This window comes from Phyllostomus hastatus, unplaced genomic scaffold (genome assembly GCF_019186645.2).
Source record: "Phyllostomus hastatus isolate PE091 unplaced genomic scaffold, TTU_PhHast_1.1 phas_contig_477, whole genome shotgun sequence".
Lineage (NCBI taxonomy): Eukaryota > Metazoa > Chordata > Mammalia > Chiroptera > Phyllostomidae > Phyllostomus > Phyllostomus hastatus.
This window is the reverse complement of record NW_025333889.1, coordinates 486,494-500,089: the sequence shown is the minus strand read 5'-3', so window position 1 is coordinate 500,089 and position 13,596 is coordinate 486,494. Positions and strand designations below refer to the sequence as shown.

At 61.5% G+C, this 13,596-nt stretch overlaps 2 protein-coding genes across 7 annotated transcripts in view; one reads left to right on the top strand and one right to left on the bottom strand.

Annotated features, from left to right (window-relative positions):
* SNED1 (sushi, nidogen and EGF like domains 1) overlaps positions 1–6,620 on the top strand; it is a 52,857-nt gene extending 46,237 nt beyond the window's left edge. For 4 of the 6 annotated variants that reach the window (XM_045845856.1, XM_045845857.1, XM_045845855.1 and 1 more), the window contains 3 exons: positions 1,360–1,443; positions 2,189–2,226; positions 2,705–6,620. In XM_045845856.1, the coding sequence (XP_045701812.1) occupies positions 1,360–1,443; positions 2,189–2,225 (121 nt within the window). In that variant the 3' untranslated portion in view covers position 2,226; positions 2,705–6,620. Of the gene's footprint in view, positions 1–1,359; positions 1,444–2,188; positions 2,227–2,701 lie in introns of all 6 variants that reach the window. The other 2 variants (XM_045845854.1, XM_045845853.1) reach the window with 2 other exon arrangements.
* MTERF4 (mitochondrial transcription termination factor 4) lies at positions 2,740–12,946 on the bottom strand. Its single transcript, XM_045845858.1, has 4 exons — positions 11,143–12,946; positions 9,604–10,102; positions 7,877–8,061; positions 2,740–7,302 (listed from the first exon to the last, which is right to left on the bottom strand). The coding sequence occupies exons 1-4, from the start codon at positions 11,161–11,163 to the stop codon at positions 6,946–6,948; spliced, it is 1,062 nt and encodes a 353-aa protein (XP_045701814.1). The 5' UTR covers positions 11,164–12,946; the 3' UTR covers positions 2,740–6,945.
* Positions 12,947–13,596: the final 650 nt, after the last annotated feature.

The window sequence follows — 13,596 nt, the reverse complement described above, 5'->3', positions numbered from 1 at the left end:
CACTTTGTTACTGTGTGCTAGAGTTTTATTTCATTTTTTGTATTCGGTTCAAGAATGTTATGGGTTTTTTCCACAAGGCAGTTACGTTAAGGAAGTCTGGTCTGACCCTTCTGCGCTTGTCGTGGAGCGGCTTTGGCTGCGCCCTCATTCTGGAGTTAACTTCGCACCCCCGCCCCCCGAGGCAGAGCCTGCCTGGGGCTCCCGTGTCTGTGGAACGGCCTCTTCCTGCCCAAGGTCCCTCCACTCCGGCCCGAAGAACTGTCACCTCCTCGCCAGCCCCTCTCGCACAGCCCCCTGGGGCTCCATCCTGGGAATCCACGGCCTGAGTTTCAAGGGGACCCCCTCCAGAGCCCTGGCGCTCTTCCCCTGCGTGGCTCCCGCCTCCCCAGCTCTTTGCCCCACAAAGTCCAGCCACCTCTGCCTCCCAACTCCAGTCCGTCTCCAGCTCAGTGCGACCACTGCTCGGGTCCCCCGAAGCCCAGTCCCGAGGCGCCTCCGGACTGGACTCCTCCAGGCAACCACAAGGCTCACCCATTTGCTTCCCCTCCCTTAGGGGCCAGTCTGGCCCTGTCTGTTTTCTAACATCGCACAAGAGCTACTCCTTACGCTCTGTCCGGGTCTCTGGCAGTTGCACTGGGAGGCTACTTCACGACCCTGTCACTCCCTGGTAGCCGGATGTGCTGCCGGAGACCTTGACCCTCACGGCTCCCCTAGGCCTAGAGAGCACACGCGCTGGAGCTCTGCCCGTCAGACCCCCCGGGTCTCTCCGATGTCCGGGAGCTGTAAAAAGAGCCCGAACAGTTCCCCACTCACCACTAACCCCAGACCCAGGAGAGAGGGAGCGAGAGTAGGTCCCACCGCACATGGGAGGAACAGGCTCTGTGCTGGAGACATGCTCCAGCAGCCACCAGGCAGGAGGCAGGGCTTGGGGCTGCCCTCTGGTTCCGAGCTGGCCACATCTGACGCCTCCTTGCCAAGGCGTCCCCTCTTCTTGGTGAACGCCGTGGACAGAACAGGCGGTCACGGCATCTCAAGGCCCTCGGGCCCAGTGGCCTGCTCAGGCAAGGCATGTCTGAAGTGCCACACTTCCCTCTCAATACCGTGCCCCTTTATCAACACCCCTCAAAACGGACACTTAACGTGGGTGTACCGTGGTGTGCGTAAATCACGCCTCAGCGAAGTGAAGTTTAAATGCCACATGACTTTTACGTGGGCTATCTCAGTACACCACCGTGCGGTGAAGACTTGTTAAGAAAACACTGGCCTTTCCCTCCCGGCTGCCCGGGACCCCCCAGCCAGGCTGGGCAGCTGGGCGGCGCCTGCCCCGGCGCCCGGTGTCATGCCGCTTTCCTGTGACAGGTACAAGCGAGTCTACAAGGTGCACCGGGACGTCTGCTTCCGAGAGAGCTGCGAAAGCACGGGCGTCAGGAAAGCCCCAGCCAGGTGCGGCCGCGGGCACGAGGCCATGCTGCAGTGCGCAGGCCGCGGGGCGAGAGTGGCCCTGGGGACGGAGCGCTGGGGGAGGCCACAGGCCTGGCGCTGAGCCAGGCTGCCTGCCCAAAGGCGCCCCCTGCACAGCCCGTCCCACTGAGAAACTGCGTGCACGTGCGCGTGAGCACGCGCGGGCGGGAGGAGCTGGGCACGGTGGGCGCTGAGGGTGGCCCTGGTCACACGCGCACTCAGCACCCGGTGCCCGCACCGGGAAGCACGAGCGGGGCAGGCGGGCCCCGGCACATGACTGCGAGTGCAGCGCGTCTGTCTGCGTCGGGCCCACCTGCCCCAGGGTCTTCCCCTGCCCCAGGGTCTTCCCCTGCGGGCTCAAGGCAGCCACCAGGATTCCTACTAAAGTGCCGGGTGCGCCGCATGCCTTCCGGAGAGCCGAGGCTGGCCCCCAGGCCCCGTCCTCGTAGGCCACCCAGTGGCCCCACACAGGGTCTGCGTCTGTCACTCGGTGTCCAGGGAAAGCCGAGGCCACAGGGCACGTCCCTATCTCCCTGTCGGCAGCTCTGGCCCCATCACGCTGCACGACTCCCCCAGCCCACGTTTCCCCACCCGGCGAGGGACCCCACAGACCGAAGGGATGCCCTCCCCCACCCTGGGACGTGTGAGCAGGCAGCTGGGCAGAGGGAGCCCCAGGGCCACGGGCCCACAGTTTCCGTTCATAAACCACCTTCTCTGCTTCTTTCAGGAAACAAAGCAATAGCCCAACACTGAAGACAGCCTAAGGTACGTTCCTGGCAGCCAGCAGAGCTGCAGGGAGGTGGGGCGTCCCTTCAAGAAAGCTCACGGGTCCCTTTGCGAGGAACCCCAGGCCAGTTTCAGAATGCCGAGGGGCTGCGTGAAGAAAGGTTCCCCAGGGCCCCCCGCAGACCACCTGCAGCAGGTGCATCTCCATGTGGAAAGAAGGCTCTGTCGCTGGGGCCCCCAGAAACCCCTTCCGGCGGCAGCACTTAGAGGCGGAGCCCACCTGACACCTGGTGGGCGGCAGGACTGACAGGTGGGGGCACAGGAACGCTAGGGGCTGGGAGTTCCAGGAGTGCATCCCGGCCCTGTGAACGGCCACCTGCTAACAGAAAAAGTGGGGCGTGTGGGGCGGGGCCTGGGCCACCTGGCCTCGGGGAGGTCCCACAGGCTGTCCCTGGGAGGCCCCTGGGCACTCGGGAACCCTGGGAGGAAGGAAACCCCTGACTGTCTCACCCAGCAGCTCCCAGACCCTTCTGGAAACTGGACCCTCTCTGACCCCATCTCCCTGTGCACAATCGGCCGAGTCTCCAGTCGCCTGTGAGACAGACACCTCGAGGCCCCTCCACAGCCTGCGCCCGGCTTCCCGCGGACCGAGCGTGCCTGCCAACACGACGTCCCCGGGCGGCCGACGGCTCGCTGCTCGCACTCCCCACCGCCCGTGCTGCGCGGCAGGAGAGGGAGGGGCCGGGCCACGCGCAGCTTCACACGATGGCCGTGGTCACGGTGTGGCTGAGGAGCCTTCCTGCAGCTGCGGGCTCCCCCCACCCAGGCGGGACCTAGGGTGGGAGGCCCCAGAGAGCCGTGGCCGCGGACAGCCATCTGCCACCCATGAAGCCACCCAGAGGCATCGCCCCCCCCCCCACTCCAAGGACTCCTGCCCCCCGAGCACGCACTCTGAGGCCTGCAAGCAGTCAGCACTGGGGTTGGGAACCCATGACACGGTCTAGTTTAAAATACTGATATTGCAATGTCACCTGAAAGAGTATCGTCTTTAAAAAGCTGCTCAACAAACCCACTTCTATGAAGACAACCCAAAAACCCTCCACCAGTTATGAAACACTGGCCTTCGGAATACTAACGCCTGACACGGCGGAGGGAACACCAACAGGCAGGACACAGGACACACAGACACACGCCCGAGGCCCCCACGTAAGAACTCGCCGCCTCGCAGAGTGACTGGGCAGCCAGCGCGGGAAAGGTCAAGGGCGTCGCCGAGTGGAGGAGCAGCCTGTGATGCTGCTCAAAGGCCCCTCCCATTGGAGACCCAGCCTGTCCTCGACACCCCAGCCCCCCCTGCGTTCTGCCTTGGCCTGAGAAACCAGCAGCCACCCTTTCCCAAGGGAAGGACACCGCCCTCCTCCTGCGCGAGAGCTCAAGGGTTCCAGGTGCTCTCGCTGCACGCCGTCCCCTCACGGGTCTCCGAGGCCCAGGGAGACGAGGTCTGGAACCAGACTGACAAGGAAACCCTGAGCGGCAGGGTCCCGGGTGGAGTCTGTCCCCTCTGCGGCTTCTCTCCTCCGGCCTCCATAAGACAGACGGCTGGGCCGGTCCTCTGGGACGGAGACCTCCAAGCCCCACACTGCCCTCGGCAGCTGAGCTGGAGCCCAGGCCACATCTCCCCAGGGAACGCCTGTGCTGCGAACCAGCAGCCGCCACGGCAGGAGCCCTGGGTGAGCGAGGCCGTCAGCAGAAGCCTCAACACCCAGCACCCAGTTCCAGGTTCCCAGTTCCAAACCAGAGGCAGGATTCTCCCCGAGACCCGACAGCCAGCTGTCGCTGACCCACTGACCATCTGCACAGCAGAGGGTGGCGCGGGGAGCAGGCCACCGCCCCTGGGGCCCCTCGCTGGGGGAGGCGAGGGCTCGTGCCCCCACCGACCAGCTGACTGTGACGGAGGAAGTGCTGGTGCTCAGACGGAGCCAGACACCCAGCCCACCACGTGTTCTGGCCGGGCCGGGCGGTGGGGACTGCTGGCTTTGTGGACCAGGCGGCCTCTGTGCCCACTCGGCGCCCCCCTCGAGCGCAAACACAGCTGCACGCGTGTGCCTGGACTGCTAAGGCCACGCCTCAGTGGAACCTGATTCACAAAAACAAGGCCACATCCCCCGGGCCGTGCTCGGCTAACGCCGCCCCGGCTGCCGCCTTCTGCAGAGAAAGCCGTCTGGATGACGAGTCACACCGTGGCACCCAGGACCCTGCCCGGAGTGTCCTGGGAGCGCTTCACAAACCGCGCTCACAGGCGCCTGGCCGCCCAGGCCTGAAAGACGAAGACAGACACCTTGGGTGGGCGGGGCCCGAGGCTTGGGACCCTCTCAAACCACGACTCAGGCTGCCCGGCAGCCAGCACCCTCCCTCACCCAGCGGCTCTCTGGAGAGCAGACGCACGCCATCGCCACACCCGCGGTCCAGCACCTTCTGAGCAGCTCTCCCTTCCCTTTGGCACGTGAGGTCACGGCCAAGGTCAGCCCAACCTCCACCTCCTAGGCACTGTGACAGATGACCCCACTGGAACCGGAGCCCCTGCGCGTCCTCACCGATGCCGCCCGAGGCAGCCTTACGGCCACCGGAAGGGCTTTCCTCTCCTCTTTGTAAAGACATTTTTTAAGGAATTAGAGTATATTTTAGACTTCCTGTTTTTACTAGAATTGCGTGTGCATATATCTGTGTATTACACAATTTGTCCTTTTCAGAAAGGAGGACCAGTGACTTCAAGAAGCCTTCTACTGTGCTCCAGCATGTCCCTAACCTCAGGGCCACCTGAAGGGGATGGCTGAGCTCCGTCCAGGGGCTCCAGCCCACGACCATGAACACGGGCTGCTGGCTCCTGCTGTGGCGCTGGAACCTCTCACTGTGCGCCCGTGTAAGCCACAGCGTCACCAGCAAAGGACAAGACCGAGTGACATCACTGGAAAAGTGGGTGAAACTCTCTGCGACCACACGGACCCAAGCCCCTCAGCCACGAGGCACCTGGGCTACCGGATCCTGGGCGTGGTGCCGCGTGGTCGTACGGTTCACCCGCTTCGACGTTGTGCGAATTATCTCGTGAGAAGACTTCCTGACATTACGGGAAATCCCAGATCACCCTGGAAACACTCCAGCGGAGCTTTCACAAGTCTCCTTCGTAAAACGCCTTCCTCGAAAATACTCTCCGTCCACCCAAGGAAACCAGCAACCGTGGAGCAGAAAACTATCGGGCATACATGTTTATTTCTGCCAAAACGACAGGGAGTGGCTGGGAGCTTCCGAGTTAGCCACCTGCGGACCAGGCTGGTGACCGGACCATCCAGTCAGGCATCGGTTCAGGGTCCTGCTCAGTCCTGTGCTGGTCACACGGGTGCCACAGAACGGATGGTGAGAGCACTGGCACACGGAGAGACGTCTTCCTTTTCCGTAGTTTTTGGCCATGGCCAAGAAAGAGAAAGACAAAGTGTCTCCTTTCCCCACGGGGCATGGCTGTCACAGAGGAAATGGAGCCACTCTGCCATCAGGAGCCCAGTGGGCAAGGGCCACCGTGTGTCACCGACCTCCAGCACCTTTCCTTGGCTGGACCGCCTCCCACCGGCCGACGGGGGCCACGATGTCTAGCTCACAGGGGCAGAGGTCCCCTGAGCTATTTGTGTTTTGCAAACAATACCTTCCTTTTGCAGTTGAATGGGGAACAGGAGCCCGGGAACGCACAAGCGCATGCCTCAGTTCAGCGCTGAACCCCCCGGAAAACAGGGCTCAGACCTGCTGTGTCCCAGTGCACGGGGAAAGGAATGCTGGGCAGCGTCAGCCCAAGGAGGGGTGCCCAGAACGCCGACCAGCCTGGTCCCCACCAACCCTCCCCCGTCACGGAGCTCCTGCCATCAGGGCCGGGCCTCTGACCTCAAGGCCTCAAGTCGCTGCTCAGACTCACAGGGCTCCTGAGGGGACTTCTCCCTCTCCGGTGTCACGGAGAGCTCCCAGACTGCCACCCTGACCAGACCCCGGCCCAGCCATGTTCAGATGCTCTTCTCCTCTGGCATCAGAAGCCCCCACAAAAGGATGGGGCTGCCTGGCTGGGTCGGCTCCACGGCCCCTTCGGTTCTGGTGAGCCCCGAGCCAGCACTCCTGGCCGCCAGTGACACCAGGCCCCGGTGTGGCCCACTGGCTGAGTGGGCACGAACGCCAGGCTCCTGAGGCCAGAGGCAGGCCCGCCCCTCCGAGAGGGGCGCCCAGTGCCGCGCTGGCAGCAGCAGCTGTGCCACAGAGGCCGACGATCACGGACCCACACCCCTGCTCCGCTGTACACTGAATGCCATTAGGAAGCAGCACTTCCGGATTCAATACACGAGTCTCTTTGTGGAAAGCTTGCTACTTGTTTTCATAAAATAAAGTGCTGTGATGTGCTAAAACCTCAGTCTTCTCTTAATTGTGCCTTTAGCACTAGAAGGACACAGACAAGGACTCCGGAAGCACACCCTGTCAGGGGGTGACTCCCGACAGCTACCGCCGAGAAAATAAAACCCAATTTTGGTGCACCGAGTTCCTGATTTTAACAGCTGGGAGCCAGTCTTTTATTCACAATGCAGCAGGGCCCTCCGACCTCCTTTTCAGTGATCTACAGTAGTTTTTCATCAAAAGACCAGTTCTGGGATGAACAATGGCCTGAGAAGATCCCAGGGGAGGTCCCAAGGGCTCTGGGAGAAGTAGAACGTCCTCAGGTGTCCCCGGGCCCTGTCACAGCTCCTCCTCCTCCTCCTCCTCCCAGTCCTCGTCCTCGTCACTGGGGCTCTCGTCACCAGGCACGGGGCTCTCCGCCTCCGCCTCCTCCTCCCGAGCCAAGAGCTTCTTAAAAACTTCAAACTCCTCGGCAGAGGAACAGGCCGTCCTGGCCAGAAACTCAGCTTCCGAAACTCTGAGAATGTCCTTGAGCAGAGGGTTAGGGACCTGCGTCTGCCCCTTCTTGTCCGGGGTCTGGTACCGTCCCAGGCGCTCCAGGAAGGCGTGCCTCTGCCTGGTCTTGGTGATGGGGTACTGCAGGAAGTCGGTCCTCACCACGTCCGCGTGCTTCACCCCCATCCTGAAGTAGGCATACTGCAGACACAGGCAGGTCAGGGTCTGGGGCAGGTCCTCAGGCCTGGCCCTCCACGGCCACGGCCAACTCACCCGTGCACTGCATTCAGGCGGACGGCCTAAATGGCAGCGCAGGGCACCCTCGGACCCGTCTACATGACAGCCGACAATTTTCAAAGCATTTTTAAGTTCATATTGAGAAACATGCAACAGGAAATAAAGAGCAGGAGGGAGAGATTGAGTTCTATTTTCCTTCAGACAGGGGAGGAAAATGACACTTAAGAAAAGCCCAGGCCAAAAAGTCAGAAAACATCTAGGGATCTGACCCGAGTCATCGTCATTGTTACCAGAAACTTAGGACAGCTGTCACAACCACGTTTCTGAAATCAACATGCAGCAGAGCCTCCAACACTAGGAAGGCTTTAGCTATTTTTACATTATCTCCTTCGAACAGAGGCACCGGGACTCTGAGACCTCGGCAGGGCCATTCACCATTAACGACAGGAAAGCCACAGAATCGGTGTCACCAGATCCTTACCCACAGAGCTGACCCTGAGCCCCCCAGAGCCCCCCAGTCACTGCCTGCCCATCTCACCTGGAACTTGTACTCCAGCTCACCGGGGTCCGCCCGAAGAACGTGGGGACACCTGTGCAAAATCTCGGTCACTTGCTGTGCTGTGAACAGGCACTTCTCCCTGAGAACCCGGACGACACCGTCGAGGTCCCGGTGGCGCATGGTGAGAACCTCGGGGCAGCAGTGAAGCACCTTCTTCAGCTTCCCTGCGGCACACGGAGAGGGCAAGCTCGTCACCGAAGGGCGTTCCCAAACCCGGGGAGCTAGCCACACCCAGCACTTTCAAATCCAAGGAGGATGCCCCGCCCCCTGTGGGTGCCAGCCCCCAGTGTCTCCCCAATTCACAGAGTTGTTGTTACTCTGTGAGCTGCTGCCATGGAAGTGGGGGACCAGAATGGCCCATCGCCCCACTACACCCTCACTCCTCGGACTCACCAACCCCTGCCACCTCCACCGTGTCCCTGCCTCCTCCGTCCTTCCCCGTCCTCCCCGCTGAAAGGCAGCTACCCTATGTTCCAGGGTTCCCCCTCCCGCCCGTCTCACCAAGTAAAGAACTCCCCCGGGGGTTTACTGGAAAAGTCAGACGGTAAGATGAGAGACAGTGTCCCCCATGTTGGAGCTTCGGGCCGAGGTTTCCTTCCGTAACAGAAGTCACAGGTGCCTGAACCCATGAGAAGGGTTCCATGGCAACAACTCACAGAGTCACAACAACAATGCGCGACCACAAACACCGACATCCCGGTTAGCGGGAAGACCGTCTGCTCTGCCCACACTGGGGCGCTCTGCGTGAAAAGGGCCCTACCGTCTGTGCTAGAATTAACTGGCTGAGCCAAGACGACCTGGGTGAACGGGGGCACGCAGGCCTCCCGCAGACAGCGGAGGAGAGTTGTGCCTGGAAACCTGAACCCCCGTCCTTACACAGCTAGTTACAGTCGGCCTAACAGCTGAGCTGGTCTCCGCCTTGCTGAACAGCGTCAGCGGTGAACTTCAGGAGTGTAGCCTTCACAGCTCAAGGCCACGCGGAGCCTGCCGATCCACAACCACAGCACACCGGGCAGAGCTCAGCCTGGGCTGCAACGGGCGTCTGTTCGGGGAACCCGCAGGCCTGCCTCTCTCTCCCCTCCTGGAGGCGGCCAGCCGAGCGCCCCTGAAACAGCGGATCCACAAACCTCGTCCCCCCAACAACAGCTCACCAGGACGAGTCAAGAACGAAAAAACAGGACAGTGCAGCTCCTGTGGGCAAAGTGGAGACCCTCGTGGGCCCCCAGAGCCCGTAAACAAATCCAGTGAACTGCCAGGGTCCTTGCAGGCGAGAGTCCTGGTGGGGGAGGGGGTGGTGTCTGGACCGCAGGGCCACTCCACCTGCTTCCCAGGGTGGAATCGCCTTGACAAGGGGCTCTGTGAGTCTCCGGCTTCACATCACACAGACACAGCACGGAGAACACGTCAAGTCATTTGAACACCAGAAGTCACACAGACACGCGTGTACCGACAGCACAGATGGACACCGACCCGCTGAGCGCCCACCACGTGCGCACCCCAGTCCCGGTGGCCCGAGTCCCCACCGCGAACAACCCAGGCAGGAGTCCCTGTCTGCGGCCCCACCCCCGCCCTCCGGCAGTGCAGCTCACTCCCCTGCCTCAGCCCCAACGCGCACACACACCCCCCCCTTCACAGACCAGCCCTCCCCCAGGCCCTCTGTCCCCAAGCTCAGGCCGGGCACTCCCCACACAGGCCACGGCGTGTACCTTCTCCGAGCCCCAGCTTCCGCAGGTAAGCGGCACGCTTCTTCACGTGCACCACAGGCAGCCTCAGTAACTGAGGACTCTTCTTCAAGGCCTCGTACGCAGGCTCTGGGTTCACACCCAAGAGTATTAACTCTGAAGCGATGTCCAGCAGCTGTCGGGGGTGGGTCCCTGGCTGCATGCGGAGCAGTTCGTGAGCGTGGACGCCACTGAAACCCATGTCCAGGAGGGAGCTGATGGCCTCCTCTTGCTCCACGGACGCCCCGTCCACAGGAGCCCTCTGTTTCTCGGGGGGGCACCACGTGAGGCGCGTCTTGCACTCCGGTTCCTGCACATGCTTTCCGGATTCCACACGGGGAAGCCCCCCAAGGCCCCCTCCACTGGAGGCTGTGGCCAGTTTACACAACAAGAGGGCCGGTGCCCTTCTCCGTTCCCCAAGACGAGCAGTCTGCGCAGCGACGCACGCCCAGGTGAGGGGGACCAGGCGGTGCCACTCCAGGACCTGTGGGTAGCGGCACAAAAGGCAGTTACTTCCTCCCCATCCCACTGCTGGGCGGGCACCACAGGATTTGTGAGCAGGGTCACACACACACAGTCTTCATAAGAAATCTGCCAAATCGGCTCAGTGGACTGAGTGCCGGCCTGCAAACCAAAGGGTCACCGGTTCAATTCCCGGTCAGGGCACAGGCCTGGGTTGTGGGTCAGGTCCCCAGTAGGGGGCGCACACGAGGCCACCACACACTGATGTCTGTCTCCCTGTTTCTCCCTCCCTTTCCCTCTGTCTAAAAATAAAATCTTAAAAAATAAATTAAAAAAAAGAAATCTCCAAAATCCTATCTGAACACGCAGAGAACAGAGCATTGCAAGTGCCCTTTAGCTTTCCCGGTGGCAGCCGAGGGGACAGGGGAGAACTATTTCAAGGCCACCCGGTCGAGTGCTCCGTGAGCCCGGCGGGGGGGCGGGGCCGGCGGGGCCGTTCCTCTACCCGCCGGGGTTCGGTGCCCGGGGGCAACTCGCAGCAGACAGAGTAACCCGAAGAAAACTTGGGGGCGGAGAGGGGCGGAGGAGAAAGGGCTCCTGCAGGGGGCACCGGGCTTCCCGGGGGCAAAGGGCGTGAGGACGTCGGTCACGAGGTTCAGCTCGCCCGGACGCGAGGGGTCTTCCTCGCCGTCCCGGCCGCAGACTCCCGGGAGGGAGGACCCGCGGCCGTCTCGCCCCCAAGGGTTCCCGCTGTTAGTGGTGAGAGAGACTCCGACGAAGAAACGTCTCCAGGCTGCAGTGACTTTCACGCCCCCTGTGGGTGCCGGCTCGGCCCCACCCGTGCAACCGGCTCCTCACGCCGGGGCCCGGGGGCCCGCGTCCACACCCACCCCGCGAAGCACCCTCCTGGGTACGAGGAGCCTCTGGGAAACTGCACGCAGCTTCCCCGTCGGCTTCGAGAAGCCTCAGCGGCTGCTCCCGCGCGGAGCACACCGCCGCCGCCCTTGCCGCCGGGGCCCCGCGCCCGCCGCCCGCCACTGCCGCGACCCCCCTCGCCCTCACCTGCCGGCCAAGCGCCGCCATAGCGCGAAGACAGCGTAGCGACCCCGGCGCCGGAAGCAGAGCCCCTCCGTTCCTTCACTTCCGCCCTCCCGGGTCCGCCGCCCCCGCCTTCCCCCGTGCACAGGCGAGCGCGCGGCAAGCGCGTTCCGCCGCGGCGCTGGTCAGGCCGTGTCCCCCCGGGGGCGCGGGCGTTCGCTGGGTTCCCGCTGTCTCCGCAGACTCTGCCTCCCAAACCACGGGGATCTCTCCGCGGGTCCCGACCGGTCACGTGCTGCGGCGCAGGCGCCTTGCGGGGAAGAGCCTCCCGAGGGCGTCGTACGTTGGGGGACCAGGCGTCCCGCGCGAGCGTGCATCCCGCGTGAAGATGCTTGGGGTTGCCCCTCCGCGAAAACCTGCGCCCAGCCTGAAGGCCGAGGACATGCGCGCTGCAGACGGCGCGCTCCGGAGGGTCACCGTGCTCGGGAGCTCCCGCGTCCCATTTCCCTGCAGAAACGCGGCCCTCGCCGCTGGGTCTGACTTCCTCTCGGGGGGCGTTTCAGCCGACTGTGGTATTACACAAAACACGTGCACGGCCGAGAGCCAGCGAAGGACGGGTCCGTGGCCCGGCGGCGAAGCCCGCGGCCCTTTGCGCACCACGTCGGGGAAGACAGACGTCTCCACAGATGAAGGGGCGGGAGGAGGCAGGCGGGGTCGGAGGAGAAGTGTTTGCCCTGCGACAGCTGGTGCATCCGGGGTGTTCTCTTTGGATAATCCTAGAATAGGCCCCTGGGTGTAGGTTAATGCGCACACTCAGCAGCCTTCCGGCCTCTGCTGGTTTTACCCTGTTGTTAGCTGACAACCTATGCTTGTCTCTTCCTGCGACCTCCGGGCCGCTGTCACCAACTCAGGACGTCGCAGAATGTTCTTGTTGTGTATTCGTAACAGATTCATCTCTAGGCCTGTGATCATTCAGGCGTCGGGCCTACACCTCTTTCCAAAACGGGTGGTTGTGAAGTGGATGAAATGGTGAGTTCTCGGCTGCCTAAATCCTACCACCCGTGAGACCCAAACCTTAATTTACAAGCGTTTCTTGTTTCACCTGCTTGTTTCTGAACTGAGAAAAGGGACCTGATTCTCACGGATACAACTTCGAGTTCCTGCTCTGTGCCCGACACTGGGCTGGGTGCCGAGACAGATCCCTTTGGACAAGGATTTTACCAAAGCAAAGGAAGGTTATAATCTGTGTGGAACCGAAGAATTGGTTGTTCATCTTTCTTTTTAAAACACTCATCTGCCAGCACCTCAAAATAAATTAATGCTTTTACACCCAAAGCCTGAGAAAACCCAGGAGCCACCCCCACGCCCTGGAAAGAACCAAGGAACCTAAGCAGTTCTCCAGCCGCTGAACTAAAGGGGCGGCTGGGGTGCAGCAACTGCTCTGAAGGTCGACAGCGCCTCGGTTTGTTGCAGAAACCTCGCTCTGGACTCCCTGGAACACGGACAGGGAAGTGTGTCAGCCTCAGACTCAGGGCTGTCCTGCCAGGATTCTTTCTGCGAACAACACTCTCAAAGCAGCAAACCTCCTGCTGCCACCGAGCCAGGTCAGCTCTAATCATTCTTTCTTCTAAGGAAGGAAGTTACTGGAGAGAGGGCTTTGCAGTATCAGCCCGTTGCACACCTGTCTGGAAAAAACATTCTTTAACTTCTTTGTGTTGGAAACGTCATAAACACGACAAGGGTGAACTGTTTGGTTTTCTCTACAGGCTTTAAAAACACCCTCCTGCCCTGGCTGGCGTAGCTCAGTGGATTGAGCTGGGGCTGCGAACCCAAGTGTCGCAGGTTCGATTCCCAGTCAGGGCACATGCCTGGGTTGCAGGCCATGACCCCCAGCAACCGCACATTGATGTTTCTCTCGCTCTCTTTTTCTCCCTCCCTTCCCTCTCTGAAAATAAATAAATAAAATCCTTGAAAAAAAATTGTATTAAAAAAAACACCCCCTAAAAACACGGCCTCTATGGCCCGTGCTGGGGGAGGGGGCCCACTCAGTGTCTCGTGATGGCTGCAAGCTGAGCAGCACTTTCTGAAAGGGAGTAGTTGAAAATCAAGCTAATTGTTTTCTGCGAACACAGCTGACCGCTTCCTAAGTGAACACTGGAGGCTGAGCACAGGCCCTTCCTGCAGGCAGCCTGGCCCCCGGCGTCCCCCCGGGGGGCTCTGGGCAGGAGGAGCCTTGGAACCTGCAGAGAATGATGACGTGGGGGAAAAGGTGTGGGGGGGTCGTAGTTTTGGGGTTTTTTTCCTTTTATTTCAGTGGGGGGAATGAAAGTTTTTCCTCTTACCCCTAACTGCACCCTCCCCTCCAACAGATACACAATGGAGGCTGAATTCCACGTGCTGGAGCTAGCTGATTGGCTGAGAGGGGCCCCGGGACCTGGGCAGGGGTGGGGCAGGGACACCCAGGGCCGGATGCCCCCA

What these genes read in the sequence shown, in the direction of transcription:
- MTERF4 (XM_045845858.1), bottom strand. Translation starts at nt 11,163, where the DNA reads ATGGCGGCGCTTGGCCGGCAG. An exon ending in TGGCGGCGCTTGGCCGGCAG is followed by an intron (nt 10,103 to 11,142) that starts GTGAGGGCGAGG and finishes CGCTACCCACAG; the next exon opens with GTCCTGGAGTGGCACCGCCT. An exon ending in GAAGCTGGGGCTCGGAGAAG is followed by an intron (nt 8,062 to 9,603) that starts GTACACGCCGTG and finishes CGTGTGCCGCAG; the next exon opens with GGAAGCTGAAGAAGGTGCTT.